General features: G+C 44.9%; 1 protein-coding gene across 6 annotated transcripts in view; it reads left to right on the top strand.

The window, feature by feature from the left end:
• The window catches only part of LOC132954222 (caskin-2-like), a 59,875-nt gene that overhangs the window by 11,812 nt on the left and 29,995 nt on the right, over nucleotides 1-18,068 (top strand). For all 6 annotated transcript variants that reach the window (XR_009665730.1, XM_061026729.1, XM_061026732.1 and 3 more), the window contains exon 3: nucleotides 14,853-14,904. Coding sequence is in view for 5 of the 6 variants with exons in the window: in XM_061026729.1 (XP_060882712.1) it covers nucleotides 14,853-14,904 (52 nt within the window). In the remaining variant the exon portion in view is untranslated. The remainder of the gene's footprint in view (nucleotides 1-14,852; nucleotides 14,905-18,068) is intronic.

Raw genomic sequence — 18,068 nt, 5'->3', positions numbered from 1 at the left:
CACTTTTAAAGGTTATATTTTTGCCTTTATTAGAGAGGGCAGCTGAAGAGAGACTTGAACCCTCGACTACTGCCTCTGTACATGGGGCATGCATCATAACCACCAGGCTATACGGTGCCCCAACAGCATAACTTAAAGGCAGGGTTGGTCATTTCCTCCAGATCCACTTTTTAAAGTTTTGGTGTAAATTGTCTTTAGGTCCTGACAGACATTAATAACTCAGGTTCTCTGAAATGGAAACAAAGAAAATCCATCATCTGTATCAGTTTGTAAGTCTGTAAAAACTTCAACCAATGTCTGCCACGAGGTACCAATCTGATGAACCAATCAGACGCCTCCCTGTCTCCGTGCTCGCTCTCTACCTCTTGCGTGCTCTAGCTCACACTCAAAGCATGAGCTGAGGTCTGTTGCTGGAGTAAAGGCGCTTGTGCATGTGAGTGAGGGGGCGTGGCTTTTGAGGGAGCACAGAGGGGAGGGGCTAGGTGCAGACGTAGCACTGAGGGGAATGCTACTTTCTAAATCATGCTAGGGCTTTATCGACACTTTATCTGCTTGGAAACATGCTGCGAAAAACTCGGCAAACATCCCCAGGGCTCTCTCTGATAGGTCATCTTTTCACATTAGTCGTAGTAGTAATTTATTTCGGTCAACATACAAAGTTCTGGAGTAGGAAATGCGCAGAAATGATAGAACAAAAATACAAAATCCACAAAGGCATGTGCCAAAACAAGAAAAAAAAATCATTTTGATCGAAAAGGTGTAGGCTGAAGCTTTAGCTTATTATACCTACCCTTAATACAAATCTCATTATTTAAGACACGACTAGTTTGGTTACAACAAAACAAAACATATCAGAACAAAATTTGTTCCAAGAATTTCTTTCAAAATAAAAGGAACAAACAAAAAACAAAACAGAAGTCACACTCACAAAAAAATAATCAAACCGACCTTTTATATTTGTTAAACACCATTTTTTAAAAACAAATATTTAAATCTGGAAAGTGAACTACACATTCTTAATTCCATGTCATAAGTATTCCACAAGTTAACCCCTTTTACTGAAATACACCTGTTCTCTATGTTTGTCCTTACCTTTGGTTTTTTATACAGCTCATACTTAGAGGAACAGCTAAACCTCTATTTATTTGTTTGTATTCTTTGCTAAATATAATGCATGTACAATATTTAGCCCTGTGTTAATTAAGGTGCAGAAATTGCACTAATGATGAAATTTGCAGCCCTGATGTTAATAACGTTGTTTTGTCTCTATGGTTCAGATCTGTGTTGTAACGTTTGTGTCGGCTCTCAGCAGCAGTTTCTCTCAGGATTAAGGAGGCCATGTTTTTCTGGACAGATTTCTCATCTTCTTATGTTCGGCAGTGCGTCTTTTCTCTGACTTATTATAAGTTCTGATTTTGTGTCTGAAGAACATTCCCACCGCTGAGCATGAGAGGAATTTCAGAGAGCCCTAATTTAGGTCAGAATTGTGGTAAGCTGCTAAAGATGGAGTTATTTTCTTCTCTGAAGAACTTGGCTGGTGCGTACAGAAAAGTATGTTTCTCTCCAGGTCTGCTTCTCTCAGGACTCTTTTTTAAAAAACCCTCAAAGAGAGCTTTAGGACGTCTGCAGTTTGATACTCAGCGTGACGTCCAACTCACAGCTGTGTGCACCCGAGCTGCTCCAAGTTTTTAGCTTATTTTCTTCCCTTAAAAAAAAAAAATCCCCCCCGAGCTGTCTCTGTGCCAGCCATTGTCCCGGCTGCAGCAGCGTGAATGCAGAGCGGAGAATGGAGGCGGTGATGTCATGGTGTCGGTATGTGTGGACCCCGTCGCAGCACCTTCGAGCCCCCTTTTTTTTTCTGAGGCCGGAATTTGACTCCGGCGTGCAGAGAGTTTCCTGAAGTTAGCAGCCGATGACAAAGAGGGGGGGGGGAAAGAAGGAGAGAGTGGTGTGTGTTGGTGTGTGTTGGTGTGTGTGTTGGTGTGTGTTGGTGTGTGCTGGTGTGTGCTGGTGTGTGTTGGTGTGTGTTGGTGTGTGTTGGTGTGTGTTGGTGTGTGTTGGTGTGTGCTGGTGTGTGTTGGTGTGTGTGTGTACTGGTGTGTGTTGGTGTGTGTTGGTGTGTGCTGGTGTGTGTTGGTGTGTGTTGGTGTGTGTGTGTACTGGTGTGTGTTGGTGTGTGTTGGTGTGTGCTGGTGTGTGTTGGTGTGTGTTGGTGTGTGCTGGTGTGTGCTGGTGTGTGCTGGTGTGTGTTGGTGTGTGTTGGTGTGTGTTGGTGTGTGTTGGTGTGTACTGGTGTGTGCTGGTGTGTGTTGGTGTGTGTTGGTGTGTGTTGGTGTGTACTGGTGTGTGCTGGTGTGTGTTGGTGTGTGTTGGTGTGTGTTGGTGTGTACTGGTGTGTGTTGGTGTGTGTTGGTGTGTGTTGGTGTGTGCTGGTGTGTGCTGGTGTGTGTTGGTGTGTGTTGGTGTGTGTTGGTGTGTGCTGGTGTGTGCTGGTGTGTGTTGGTGTGTGCTGGTGTGTGTTGGTGTGTGTTGCAGCGCTGCCAGCAGACTGGCTGCTCTTTTCCCAGCGAGGCTTTAAAGAAAACTTCAAACAGACTCAGTGAGAAAAAGAAGAGAGGGGAAGTCAGACGGAGCGGGCTTAATTATATATTAGCTTTTGTCACAGTGCAGTTTGTTTGATCAATCAAAGTTAAACCTCTTTTTCTTTTTGTCGTGCATTTGTACGTTTCCTAAAAGTGTTTACAGTTGTTTTGTTTTCCATTAATCTTGATTGAATCAGACACTCTCCTGAGAGACTTCATGGAAATCAAGATCTTGATGTAACATGACTTCATAGAATAGTTGTCTTTGTTTTTGTCTGAGCTGATCTAATCCCCGGTGTCATCATCACCCTGAAGCAATTTATTGACAATAAGTGGATTTATTATCAGCCCCTTTCACCACCTGCCTGGACACTTCCCAGAGTTCCTCTTTCACACGTGTCCCTCGCGCCCGGACGGGAGGATTTGAAGGGATCAGGAGGTTTAAAAAACAAAACAAAAAAACAAGCTAAAAAGTTGTGTTGAGCGACACAAACTGTGAACATGTTCCTCTCTCAGCACCTTGTCGATCTCCCTCGTTTCTCGTCTCTTTCTGTAAACAGCAGAAAGGGAAAAATAGAAACAGGGCGTCGGGGTAAAAATGGCGCATCATGGTGTGCTGCTTCTCGATGTGTCGCTCGCTCATCGCTGTTTGGACACTCAAACAGGAAACGGTGGAATCAAACTGATGTTGTCGCTGACGCTCGCTTGTATCATATGATACCTGATCGGTTCTTTACTACGATAGATCGCTGGTCCCTCCTCGTTTGAAGGTTGACATGCTGCTAGCTTTTTGGTGCTGCATGGACTGTTAATGGAGTGTTTACTTTTGGTGGTGATGCAGAACGGTCGGTGGTGAGGAGGCCATTCTGGTTCACTGATCTCAGTCACTGCTTGTTCACATTATTCTGCTTAAAAACAAACTCTGAATCATTTGAATTTGCTTCTGAGTCAGTTGTCGTCCTGTGTGTGTCGACTGCTGCCTTCACTCCGCCTGAAGGGATCAGAAATGAAAGTTGTTTATGATCTGTGCTCGGTTAATCTGTCATCTTATCTGTGTTACTGTAAGAGGAGGCTCGCTCTGACACACCCAGGCTGACCGCTAAACAGGCATGCCCGGTCACATGCTGCAGGGGGGGTGAGGGGTGAGGGTGGGGGGGAGTTGACTTTGACAGTCCAGAAAGATGGAGGTTTGTCTTCGAGGAAAAGCTCCATTATGAGCAGAGGAACGGGTGTGGTGGAGCTGATCTCACATCCCGCTGAACAATATGTGCCGAGAGCGGAGCCGGTTTTTTTTGTTTTTGTTTTAGGTTCAAACGTGAATGGGAACAGAAAACACACTCATCATCACACACACACACACACACACACACACACACACACACACACACACACACACACACACACACACACACACACACACACTCCACCCAGAGCCACCTCACAGGAAACAAGACAATCAGATGTTGAACTTGGTGTTCAGTTTGAGGAATAAAAGTTTCGTCCAAATTTTTTTTTCTATCTATTCAAAGTTCCTAAATCTTTCTAAGACTTTTAGACTTTGGATCCTCTTCTGTTTCAGATTTCCTTTAGCTTTAGTTTTTTCTGGATTCCTTCAATGGTTTGCAAAATCCCAACCAGTAGGGTTGTGTACCTTTCATTAACTCACTTTTTGATTTTGATCTTTTTGATTCAAAGATGATTTTTGAGTCATATTGCTTCCTGATTGACGAGACACTTTAGCCTGCTGTGCACTAAGAAGCTGCAAATAATACATTTAAAAAGCTCAATAGCATGTTTTCTAGATAATGTTAAAGTCTTGAAGTCTTCTCTCTGTTTCAAACCTGCAGGATTGATAAAGATTGATTTCTATTTTGAATAACTTCAACATGTCGGATCCATTCGTTCCATCAGGAGCTGTCAGATTAGACTTCCTGGAGAATCCCTCGGAGGTTTGTTGCATTTCCCACCCGGAGTCTAAACACGCCGCCCTCCGGGACGCCGAGTGTCTCATTAACAAGCCGCTGTCACATTTCGGATTATTTACAGCTCAGGCGGGTCCACGACCGTCTTCTGTCACCACACTGTAAACTGTCCCATTAGCTTCCATTATGCCCCGGCCTTCATGAGAACGTCTTGTCTCCTCTGGACCGCCTGACGGGTCTCCATCAGCAGAGTGTGAACGAAGCGGTTACAGCTGGATCAACAGACGGGAGGGAGGAGGAGCGGTCTCTGCCTCCTCGTTAAGATCTGTTTACTCCGACCGGATCGCACCATTTAGAGAATCTGTAGTGAGATAAATGTAAGAAAATGAACCTGCAGACAAACAGAGACACAACCATCCGTTTTTCAGACCGCGTTTTAGCAAAAGCACCATAAATGAGGCGACGTCTGAGAGCTCGTTCAGGCTCTGATTTCACACCTGACGTGTCATCATCAATCAGCGGACAACACCTCCTTCCAATTAGCGACTTCTTAAGCTGCATGATTTCCGCTCTCTCCTTCCTCTCCTCTTTCACCGCCAGCTCTGACCTGCACCAGTACTTTCTGCTCTCTCACACAGCTCCATCACCACCACCGTCCCGACCACCTGTCGGCCCCGACTGAGGGGTTTGAGATATCATCCTATCACTCCTTAAAGGGACACTTCACCCATTAGCATTAATCTTTGTATCATTAGAAACCTGGTAGTATTTTTGAATGGTCGTGCATCCCGCCCTCATTTTCCCCTGAGATGTGAAATCTTTGTATTTCTAAGTCTGAAAAGGAGCTTCCAGTGACGCAAACATCATCATTTTGCGTCATCGGAAGCTGTTGCGGTTAGCGGGGTGAAACTACAACGCTAGTTCCTCATATTTTCGACCACTGAAGCTACAGACCAATCACAGATCAGTGGGTGGGAACTCACTCCCAGAATCGAAACTTAACATCCGCCATATTGCGGAAGCTATGCTAACAAAAAAATTAAAACATATAAATGTAGCAGCGAGATGGCTGCTGCCGACAGGCCGGCGCTGGCCGCTGCCTGCGAGGAGTGATTGACTGTCAGTCTTATTTGTGTCACTTTAAAGACATAAAAGTTGAATAAACAGACCAGGGGCTGAGATGTCGGGAATAATGCCCCAATAGATGGAGAGTGTTTGTCCCAGAGTGTTGTTTTTCTGTGAAAGAGAGAGTGTGTGTGTGTGTGTGTGTGTGTGTGTGTGTGTGTGTGTGTGTGTGTGTGTGTGTGTGTGTGTGTGTGTGTGTGTGTGTGTGTGTGTGTGTGTGTGTGTGTGTGTGTGTGTGTGTGTGTGTGTGTGTGTGTGTGTGTGTGTGTGTGTGTGTGTGTGTGTGTGTGTGTGTGTGTGTGTGTGTGTGTGTGTGTGTGTGTGTGTGTGTGTGTGTGTGTGTGTGTGTGTGTGCTGTAACCTGGCCGTGACTCTGTGTCAGAGGAAGACGGGGAGAGGGGGTTGTGTTGTGTTGTGTTGAGTGGACGCAGGCTCTCCAGGCGTGGAGCAGCTCTCAGGAACAAAGCTTTCAGGACTCGGAGCAGAGCAGGGGCCCCTTCTTCACTTCCTCTCCTTCACTATTGTTCCACAGAGCGAGAGAGCATCCACCCCCCACCCACCTCGAGTGACAGACTGATACGAGCAGAGACTCGAGCTATCTGTTCAAATCAATTCTTGTTTTGTGTCCACTAAGGACGTTTTTTGAGCTGGCAGCGGCATACTTACTTTCCACCCTCTAGAGTGGATGCTCACTCAGGTCACCATGTGGTGGACTCTGAAGCTTCAGTGTTTATCCAGCTCTGCATGGGTCTGTAAACCTTTCTGTGTTCTAACCTCTCTCCATTTTTCAAAAAGCATCTCCAATATTGATCCTAGTTTGAGCACGTTTCTGCTCGTGGAGCTTATTAGAAACATGCAGAGGCTTTTTAGGTCGGGTACAATCACTTCTATCTGAACCACTTCACTTGACCCGCTTCCATCGCTGCAACACCTGTTGACCTGATAACTGCTCTCATATCTGGCAAACCGAGGGGTGTCCAAAACGGCCGTGTGGGGGTGTGTCTTAAAAGCGCCTACCTTCTCTGGTCCAAACAAATCCAGAGCATTCAGGAGCAGAATCTAAAGTTAGAAGGAGGACATACTGGCTGCTGCATTGTTGTCAGAGAAGCCAGCACTTCAACATGTTTCCTTAATGATCAGAGAGTAAGATACCTTTATCGTCAAATGTAAACATGCTGATGATGCATTGACTAAATACTTTCAGTCTTTCTGCACCTTTGGTCTTGTTTTCTCTTTAGAAAGCATTAGTCTTATCACTTCAAGAGGAGATAATGAAAATATTCCAAACATTTTCAGTTTCCTCTCCTCAACCAGCAGGAATTTCTTGCTTATTTTTGTTAAGCATGAACTGATTTTGATTTGGTCCTCTTTACTCAGTTCTGCAACCTGTCGGCCATCTTTCCTTCACTATTTTTGACCAAACTAAGAATCTGTCCTGTTCCCCAGCGGTGTGAGAGCCCGGCGCCTCCCTGCTGCTTTGTTTCTGACACTTTTTATCAGCAGGTCAGAAAAAAAACAAACTGATGGCACAGACGTCACGCGAAACGCAACAGAGCCGATAAGAGCCGCCTCACTCCTCCGTCACCGTCCTCCTCCAGATGTCTCTGAACTACATGACCCAGCACTTTTACCGCCTCTGGAGGAATGTAAACAACTAATTCTACAACGTCAGTAAACGTCAGCACAATCACAAATCTGTTCAAAATAAGGAGGAAAAAAATCGAGTGCGTCTTTTTGTTCCTCTGAGGTGGAAATATAAAGTCTCCGGTCTGAGGTTAGGTTTCAGTCTGGAGCTGAGAACTCGATTAGTTCAACTTAAATCTCACTCTTTATAATCTGGAGGAAGTAAACTGGATGAAGACAACTTTTTATGAATGTACTTGAGAAACTGTCCAGAAATGAGATACATTTTAGTACCATGTGACACAAATAAACTCCCACTTCCTTCAGCTAAACTCCGCAAAAGACAGAATGTATCAGGATAGATTTTGATCGATGCAAGAAGCACAGATCTTGCAGGAAAACGTGCTAAATGTATTTATCAGGGAGGCGATTGTGCACAAATCTTCTGTCTCATTCAACACAGGTGAAATGCAGATTTGTTTTGAGATTGCAGATCTTTGTTGATTTCACATTTGAGATCTTGAAGAGAAATCTGCCGTCGAGCAGCTTGAACCCCGACACTCATCAGAAGCAGCAGCAGCAGCAGCAGGACACTAAAAAGTTTATGTTCTGTGTAAAGGTGTCTAATACGCCGAGCGAATCCAAAGCAAACACGTTCTCCAGGTTTTTACATTTACAGCTCTCGGGGTTTCCTCCGGACGAGCTCACAGCTGAGAGATGATTAATTTAGAGAGGAACACACCTCAGGAGTGTCAGAGAGCAGCCAGGTGATCTGTCTCGTCTGTGTGTCTGTGTGTGTGAAGTAGAAAAAACATTACACAATATTAACAGTTCAGTGTTTCCTGCAGAACATTAGACAGTCGAGGTGTTAGCTGGCTTGTCTGCTCGGCGGCTGGAGCTTGACCTTTGTAGTCAGAAAGTGTAAATCAGTGAACTTCTTGTGATGAAAGATACAAAGGAAAACTCAAAGTACTTGGTCTTTTTCGATTCTCTGATTTTTTTTAAATGTTCAAAATCCAAAACAAAAAAACACCAACCAGAATTTACACATTTAGACACTTCAAATCCATTATTACCCCTTTACCTTTTCTGAAGATTATTTCCTTTTTAATATAGATGGAAATGGAAATAACAGGAGCAAAATGTACTGTTTCATACTGAAACATTTAGAAGTGACAGAAAATACAGCAACCGGTATTCCCAGGATACGAGAAACACAGAGAAGGTGCATGCTTTTAGGGGCTATATCTTCATTTTTTGCAGCAAACACAGCGCTCTGTAATTTGTCTAAGTTTGCAGCTACAGACGACAGCATGCTGTTACATTCTGATCGCTGACACCTGCATGACAAGGTGAGATAAAACGGAGACAAGTTGCATTTGAAACAAAGTGACCATACACAATGAAACATTAAACACTTTACAACACGTTTCTCGGTGAAAGCTTGCAAAAAAAAACTTGCATAAAAGTACTTCATTTACTTCCTATTCCTTCAGTTAGAACAGTAATCTGAACGGGGCGTCTGACATCATCCAGAGGATCTCACATGGAGACGCAGGAGGATGTTAATCAATTTGTTCTTGTTGTTTTTTTACGATGGTGGTTAAGCGGCTGTCTTGACTATAAAGCGCTGCGGGGATCGCTGCTGTATCGACCAAAGAGTGGAGAAGAACAGGCGGGCGAGCATTAAAGAGGAGAGGCAGCTTCAGGCGTCTGCTGTGTTCACACGTCGGCTCACCCCGCCTGCTCCACGGAAACAGTTGTAACCTTGCAGACTTTTTTTTCTTTACCCATAAGTCTTCAGGGAGTTTGTTAAATTACAAGATCCTGAAGAGTGTGTGAAGACATTTCATGTAATTCGATCGAAACCAACAGTGAGACAAACTTCTTATTTCTTTATCTGAGAGTTGCAGCGAGTAAACTGATAAAACCTCGTCTCCAGACTTCATGGGAGGAGGGGGGGGGGGGGGTTGTTGGAGCACTACTCGTCTCCCTGCAGAAACCTGACTCTCAGCTCGAGGACACAGCGAGGGGACGAACCTGCTCCTGGATAAGACATGACACGAGCTCGTCTTCGTCTCCACTGCGCCCGCGCTGACGTTCACCCGGCCTCATTCAGTCAGCAGATAACAGGCAGACGTTCCCCCGCTCCCGCTGTGGACAAACACTTCCACCGCCTCCTGTGTTCCTGTGCCAGGCTCTCAGAAGGCCACGGAGGAGGAAGGCGGGGGTGGAGGGGGGGGGGGGGGGGGGGGGAGACGGCTCCTGATTGGTGCCCACGTTTCCCCCTGAGACCCTCCCAAATCTTCAAACAGAACCTGCTGCATCAAACACACCGTCTACTATCTCTACGTGACTCCGCACAAGAGATTATCAGAAAAAAAACAAAGAGAGAGAGGGGCGGTGAAGGCCGGACCAAAAGCTTTAATGATGAGAGCTGCAGCTAAATCAAAGCACCAAAGACCCTTTTACATCAGATTTACATCAGATTTATACGACACCTTTTCACATTAACCAGTTCAATACTTCTCTTATGTGTGATTTTAGATCATGTTTTGGCCTCTTGAAAGAAAATGGGAGAGGACGGCTGTGACGAGCAACCGGGCAGTGTTTCAGTGTCATCATCAGCAGTGGCTAGCGCTAACAAAACAATGATGCTGGCTGAATTGCATGCTACTCTACTCTACTTTCATTGTCTGTCGTCTTTTTTAACTACAGCAAAGTTGCTCCACATTTCATCAATATGACACAAAAAACGTCCGACTCGAGCAAATTTGCTTCCTCAGTTGTTGGTTGCACAGTTTCCATATTGGTACATGTGTAAGAAAAAAACACTTAAAAACACTTAAATGTAGAAATCAAGTATCTCCTCTGAAAATAACTCTGTGAGTCATGACTGTCTACAATGGGTGTAACACCCGAGTCCCACTGTCTGTGATGTTTTCAGAGTCCTATCTTCAGTTTGTTTACATCGCCGGGACGGCCGGCTGACTCCTCCCCTCGTGTATAAAAGTTGTTTAATTGAGGGACTAGAGAAAAGAAGAATAACATACTGTACTCACTGCTTAACTGTGTTTCTAGATCACGCTCATTTCAGGTAAATTTACATGCAGTGTGAAGATACGAGCAGAATAAAGATCGCTAGCATTAGCATGCTAACACAACAATGCAGCGCAAGTTGTTTTGGTTTCATGCTGGTGCTCAAGGGCGACATCTGCTGGATCAAAAAAAATCACATATAAAGACTTTAATGGACATAAATATTAGTTGAAAACTGGAGATTTGTCTTGATTGAGGGCCTGAGTCTGACCAGAAGTTTAAGACAGTATCTGGACCTGAAGGGGAGCAGGTTTAGACCCTCTCTGAGTAGTAATATTATCTTTGTGTCCGCTAACTGTTGGCTATGTGTATCCGCAGCATCATGTCAGCTGACATGTGTTGTCAGGTTGTGTCTGGTTTCAGTTTTCCTCTAATAACCAGATGAAGGCGTGTTTCCGTCTTTTTATTGCTGCTCTCTTTATATTTAGACCCTGAGATGTAATCTGCTGCCTGAATCTAAAGTGGAGCCCGCTGCTGAGTTTCAAGCAACATTTTCTGACTGCAGTGTTTTGGAGGACGTCCAGCGTTCATGACAGAAACATATATTTAGTGCCGAGCTGGCTGCTGCTTGGCCTCCAACACTCCACCACAATGAGAGGAGAGGAGCTGTCGTCTGTTTACGGCTTTGTCAAAAGAAACAAAAAGAAGGCGTGGTCTGCAGACGTTATAATCACACAGTTCATACTGACAGCGGGTGTTTCTTTTTGTAGTTTGTAGACTTTTTAACAACATTTCAGCCTGAATCAGATCCGTCCTAAATGTGCAGACTCCTGCAGAACCTCCTCCTCGTCCTCTCGGTGCATTCTTGTGGCAGCAGACGTTAAACTTTCAGCTGAAATGATAAAAAAGTGAAGCTGGACTCCAGCTCTGCTGCCGCCTCGCTCCACCAACAGCCTCAAAAATAACCTTAAACAAATGTGCAGCAGATGATGACGGCCTTCAGGAGACCACTAGAAACAATATTTAGAATCGACCCGGTGGTTATTTCTGTCGGGCGGGGGGAGGTTTAATTCTGATTCACCGTCCAGCAAGAACAGACAATCCTCTCTAAAACCCTTGTTCATTTCATTTCTCATGTCAATCAAACATGTGAAGGCCTAGTTCATTTAGTACACAGAGCGAGTGGTGGACAAAAAATACAAGATACTGATGGTGTTGTCAGAACTGCAAAAAACTCCTGAAAAATTCCTGAAATTTGGAAGGTGAGCTGCATGTTTGTACGCTTATGAACTATTTTTTTAACCACAACTTGAACTCCTGAACTTCTGAAAATGTCGTTTGTGATGGGCTGCAGCAGAATTTTCACCGTGATTTTATCCGGTGAACTGTTCTAGAAATGTTCAGGAGTGCATGTGTGAATAAGGCTATAGTGTCCTTTGTGTACTTAGTAAGGCAGACTGATGTATGGAATAATCCCAGACTGACAGGGACGATGATTTAGCTGTTTTCACACATGCACTCCTGAAAATTTCTAGAAAATTTAAGGAGCTCTAGAGGGGGCGACTCTACTGGAGGGGTGGCAGAAAAGTCTTGGTGAAAAAGGTGTCACAACATGCAGCTCACCCGGACAAATTCAGGACACTTTCAGGAGTTTTCTGAATGTATGAACTCTTTACATGAAGCAGCTAAATGAAGCAGCCAGGTCTCCCCAAAATATAAAGTCATCAAAGTGAATATTCCTGAATACTTCCAGCTGTGTTCTCTCATTTGCTCACCCCAACTTCTTATGTGGAAACTTCACAGGGCTTGTAGAGAAAAGTCAGGTTGAAAAAATCTGCTTTTTGCGTTCACACATGCCCCTCACCCCAAAAATCTCAGTTGTGAACACGGTGAGTCTTTTGGTAGATGAGTAGACCGGAGGAGATGATAACCAGGCTTCAGTTTGAACTACGAGTGTTTCAGTGGTCCTTGCAGTCTTCTGTGTTATGAAGTGGAGACTTTTAATGAGCAGAGACGGTTTCCTCACCCGGCTGCCTTGTTTAGTTTGAGTCTGGGTTTACATTTTTTTGTCTGATTTATTCCCATTAATTATAAAAATCCAGGTCATTATCAAAGCAGCACTCCAAACCCAGAGGGGAAGCCTGCTGAGTTTTTAAACACTTCAAAAGCCCCATTGTTGTGGAGGAGGGGCGGCGGTGGGGGGGTTAATTTTCGGAGGGGCAGGGGCATGGAGACGTTGGGGACGACATGCAGCCGTGTTTAAAGGCTGAGCTGAGGAGGGTCTGCAGGATTCTGCTGGTTTACACTCTTGTTTCTTAAAAACAATTCTCTGTGATGTTAATCGGGATGCTAATTTTGGCTAGCAAAGAAACCAGAGAGATTTTTAAAGCAGCTCAGTCATCCCTTCTGGGCCTCCGTACATGTGAGGTGTTGACTCTGTCCTCTGACTGGATTCTGGAGTAGATATAATTCAGCGATTGGATGCCATTCAAACTAGCAAATATTGCAGACATAGCATTTGTGTGAGGGGAAACACCAAGCGGAGTTGGCCTGCTTCCTGTTGGGACAACCAGGTGCCAAACACCAGTGGTTAGCTTCTGCTAGCGTGCTAAAATAATAGACTTTTCTATCACAGGAAGTGTGATATTCTCAGGTAGCTTGCAGTCCAGGTACAAGCAGATAACTCAGAGGAGTAACTTCTAGATATGACTTTGGATTTGGTGCCAATATTTTTTTTTAGAAAAGCCTCCTCAAAAAGGGAAGGCAATGCTTTAAAAAAAACCTGCACCACAGCAAAGGAGCAGGTTCAGGTCAGGGTGCTACTCTTATGTGTAAATGTGACTGGTTCAACTGGCAGACAGGAGACAGTTTCCCAGTAAGAGAGGACCAGACCTCACTCAGGGAAATATGTGGATGTTTCCCGCGGAGGCACCTGATCATAAATCCTCCTCCTTGTCCCTCTCTCTGCTGGACCTCCTGAGGAAGCGTCATTAGCCTTTGACCCCGGTTTGACCTCTGTGGTTGGGTCATGTGACGCTCGGCTGCAGAGACACTGAAGAATTAAAGTCACTTTGATCTGCCGGCTTCTCCTTCTTCTCCACCGTCTTAACTCAGGGTGGGAAGCTCAGGATCCTGCTGGCTGTTTGCATAAACACTTTAAGGGCATATGAACCCCCCCCCCCTCCCCCTCCCCCGCCCCCGCCCTGAGCTGAATGTCAAATAAAAAACATCCGCCATGTGAATACAGTGAATCGTGTCTGCGAACACAGTCACAGTTTGTAAAAAAGTTTCCGAGTCAGACGTCCAGCAGCTCGTCCTCACATCGCCTCCCACTCACTGGCACGTTAAAGCGTGGATCCTCTCTGACAGGCCGGGCTCTGTTCAGTACAGCGGTGTCTAATCAGCATGTCATTATAAATCCACGGTCAATGACTCTGCAGAGAAAGTCACAGCGCTGCATTCAGCCTGCTCACAGTGAGAGTCAGACTGCTGCTTCTGAATCATCACACAATCACAGATCTGTGTGCACAAGGCAGGCACGTCATGAAAAGTTCCTGCAGTCACATGATTCCTGAAGAGAACTGGTTTCTAGTAATCCAGACACTCAGGACTATCGGTCAAAACAACAACAAAGTGACTTATTTTAAAAAGTCCTCTGGAGTATTTGAATGTCTCACAATCCAGCCGACAGCAGGTTTTAAGAATCTTAAAATCCAAGTCAGTCCAAATCAGTTGTTTTGGGGTGTTGATGGTCTAGTGCAGGGGTTCCCAAACTTTTCATCCCGCGACCCCCAAAATAACGATGCGAGAAACCGGGGACCCCTTCTGTCCCTGGAAGTGGTTAAAGCATAACGGTGCACACAGCAGCACGCACTAATGGGCCGATCCAAACACTGACATGAGAACAATAATAAAAAAATACAGCAGGCTTACATGCCAACATTTATGTATGTGATTTCACAATAATGGTTAAAATATGTCATTTCAAGTCATTTCCAGTTTGCATTTGTTTTTGGAAGGCAACTCACGACCCCCCTCCCAGTGTCTCGCGACGACTCCCACTTTGGGAACCACTGGTCTAGTGGTTGGTTCATGCACCCCGTGTACAGAGGGTATAGTCCTCGAAGCGCGTGGCCCGGGTTCTAATCCGGCCTGTGGCTCCTTTGCCAAAGCAGGTTGAGTAACAAACTCATTGTAAAGAGAATTGGGATGGGGGGAGACGGGATAAGATGCAGGAAGGATTTCTTAGAGAGTCTGGCGTCTGCTGCCGGGACAAGACCTCCAGGGCTTCTAACACGAGGTCAGCGACATAACCGCTGAGCTGTCCGGCGTCCCCAAGATCCAGATTTTTGCACAAGTGACAGCGGTGTCAGTTGAAACAGTGGCTGGATGTTTCTCTATGAATAAACTTGTCTTGCCATTAAGAGTACAAAAATCCAACTTGATTGTGTTTTTGACGGAAAAATGGGATCACGACTCCAAAATGAAATCGCCCAGCTATGATATGAAACGGTCAAACTGGGCTAACGGTAACATTTTGTGTGTTTTTTGTGTGTTTCAGAGTTGCTGGGCTCCACAAAGAGACTGAACGTGAACTACCAGGACTCCGATGGGTAAGCGATGAAGTCAACACCATAAAGAGATGTTTTCTCCTGCCCCGCGTCCAGTCGTTAATCCTCTCCCTGTTCATCTATAAAAACTGTTTCCACTCCTGCAGCGGCTGAATTCAGACCCGTCAGCACATTAAGACGTTAAAACTTTGCGTCTGGAGTTGAAAAACTTTGTCTCTGTTTTTGAACCCCACGCTGCACGTCTGCTCGCCCTCACAACGCTGACGGCTTTAATCCTCCAGTTGTTGCTCATTAGCCTGCGAGGAGAGACAGAAGAGGAAAGTTTAGACTCTCCTTATCAATATTTCTCTTTGTTCACAGTTATTATTACCCTCCATATTATTCTCCATCCTACTGCTGTTTCCTCTCAACTTCCTTCCCAACGACTCGGAGGTGCCTCGCCTTTATACACTCACCAGCTGCACGGTTTCTTTTATACACACACATATTGATTTTAAAGCAGCATTTTCTTTCAAATCGATCGTCTTCTAATTTAGCTCAAACAGTTGTTTTTTATTCAAGCATGAATTCTCCATACTTTGGTGATCTTCTAGCATCCGTTCAGTGCCCAAGACTGTTTGACCCCTAAAGTCCAGGTACACTTCCTTGGCCCACGGTTGGAAGAGGTGTGCTTCCAAATGCGGTACAGTTGCTCATGCACGAGCACAACGTGTACATGACTAAAAAAAACAATGCGACCATTCCTCTTGACATTGATTTTGAACAATGGCGGTGATCCAGAGGTCGAGTAGATGAGGTAACCCTGCTTAGGTCCGGTTTGGCCTGGAGCAGTGTGAGTGCAGGCCAGTGGGGGAATTCGGGGGGGGGGTCAATCGAGCTCAGCCACAGTGCGGGGCAAGTGGGCCGAGTGTGAGTGTCTTTTTAAGGACTGTTTTCTTCCTTCCACTGGTTTAAAACTCCTTTCATTTTGTTAGGTTACAGATCAGAATCAGATTTATTGTCCAGGTATGTTTACACACACAAGGAATTTAACTTCAGTGAACTGTGCTCTCTTATGTACAGGTACAACATTAAATATCAACAATAAACAGAATAAGAAAAGACTAATATTTACATGACTAAATATGAAACAGTGAATAGTGCAAAATATGCTGAAGTAACATGATAAGTAAAATGCAGTTATGTGACAGATGGGTCAATTAAGATGTCAATTAGAGTATTTACATAAATAAGAGTGCGTAGATTGTCATTTAAATTATATATATATATACAGATATGTATATTCACAGTGACGGTTGGTGTAGAGTCATTTCACAGCGACAGGTCTGACACTCTGTGACTCAGATGGGTTTGATCAGCTCTGATGTCTAATCAATAAGTGATATTTAAAGACGAGGTGTCTCTGTCAGTCAAAGACTTTTTCTAAGACTAAGAGCGTTTGAACGACCTGCAGGACCGCTGGTCAAGAATGAACTTTCAGTCCAAGTCGGATCATAGAAACATCAAAGAAGAGACTTGAGATGACCCTCCTCTCCTTACGGATATGCTGACGTCCTGTCAGATTCCAGCTCATCAGTCTGTGATTTAATGACTTCCCTCTAAAACAACTCGAAACCCCTTTTCAGCTCTGAGTCAACATTGTCGTCGTAACAAAGAGAGACGACGAGCTGAGAGGCCGTAAAAGCAGCTCATGTAGAGAGAGACGGAGCAGCAGTACATCAGACCCCGAGACGTCGTCAAGGGTCACGCTCCTTTGTCGGACCCAGCAGAGGTCAAAGGTCAGGGGGCCGGAGGGCCAGACCCCGACCGATTAGATAGGACTGTTTACAAAGAGCCTGGATGACTTAATGCAGCTCTGACAGCTGAAACATCTGAAGAACGAGTCGGGGAGAAGTTTGCAGAGGCGAGGAGATGATATCAGGAGGCAATTAGGCCCATTAGTGATTTACTACAGAGACTGCTGCATCCAGGAACACAGAAACCTGCAGCACCGGGAGAGTGTGTGTTCCTTTGAATTTAAAGATTTTATAAACCCTCTAAATTGATCCTACTAATATCTAATCGTATCCTTTACCTTCTGAGCTAGCGTAGCGTTAGCTTTGTTTATTAGAGAATTCTGGACTCTGAGGTTTTAGTGACGAGACATTTCTTACTTTGAAAGGCACGATTTTGCAATGTCGCACTTGGTCTGAACTTTAATTGGGACTTTTTCCCATCGGAGTGTGTGTGTGTGTGTGTGTGTGTGTGTGTGTGTGTGTGTGTGTGTGTGTGTGTGTGTGTGTGTGTGTGTGTGTGTGTGTGTGTGTGTGTGTGTGTGTGTGTGTGTGTGTGTGTGTGTGTGTGTGTGTGTGTGTTTTACGGCTAATAGCCTCCTCGGGGAGTCGGGTCTCGGGAAGGAAAAGGTTTTTCATTATTCATCAGGGCTGCTGGCAGCTCGCTGGGAGGAGCGGTGCCTCTGCCGCAGTTATCACAGCGCTGCATCTAAACACAACATCTCTTAACACACCACTTCCCACAATCCCACTCCGGTGTTCGCCCCGGCACGTCAGCCAGCGGTTTCATTAGTCGATGGCAGATCAGGGACTGTGTGTGTTTTCTCACGGCTTTAAAAGTTCTTCTATTTGTTGTTTTTATGTGTTTCGTCCCATCAGCCCGACTAACACAAAGTTTTTGTGATTCAGCTGAAATGTAGAAAAGTTTAAATCTGTGGTGAAGTCTGACACGAGCACAGATTGTAATTACAGTGTGCCGACAGAGCGTGCAGATCTAAGGTGGAGAAGTTGATGTGCGTTTCTGCACCAGTGATTTAGAGATTTAACGGTGATTTACTGGTTTTTTTTTTAAATACTTGTGAAACCGGGTTTTGATCCACATCCCTAACTTAAACTTGCTGTCGATTAATTCTATTCATTAGCTTGCAGAATGAGGTGTACACTCTGGGAATACTAATATAATAATTCATATAGCAGGTTGCCATGTGGTGGACACTGAAGCTTCAGTAGCCAGTTCTGTATCGGTTTCTGTGTTCTAACCTCTCTCCATTTTTCAAAAGCATCTCCAATATTGATCCTAGTTTGAGCACGTTTCTGCTCGTGGAGCTTATTAGAAACATGCAGAGGCTTTTTAGGTCGGGTACAATCACTTCTATCTGAACCACTTCTCTTGACCGCTTCCATCGCTGCAACACCTGTTGACCTGATAACTGC

This window comes from Labrus mixtus, chromosome 20 (genome assembly GCF_963584025.1).
Source record: "Labrus mixtus chromosome 20, fLabMix1.1, whole genome shotgun sequence".
Taxonomy (NCBI): domain Eukaryota; kingdom Metazoa; phylum Chordata; class Actinopteri; order Labriformes; family Labridae; genus Labrus; species Labrus mixtus.
The sequence above is the reverse complement of the archived record's forward strand: the minus strand, read 5'-3'. Positions and strand labels throughout refer to the sequence as shown.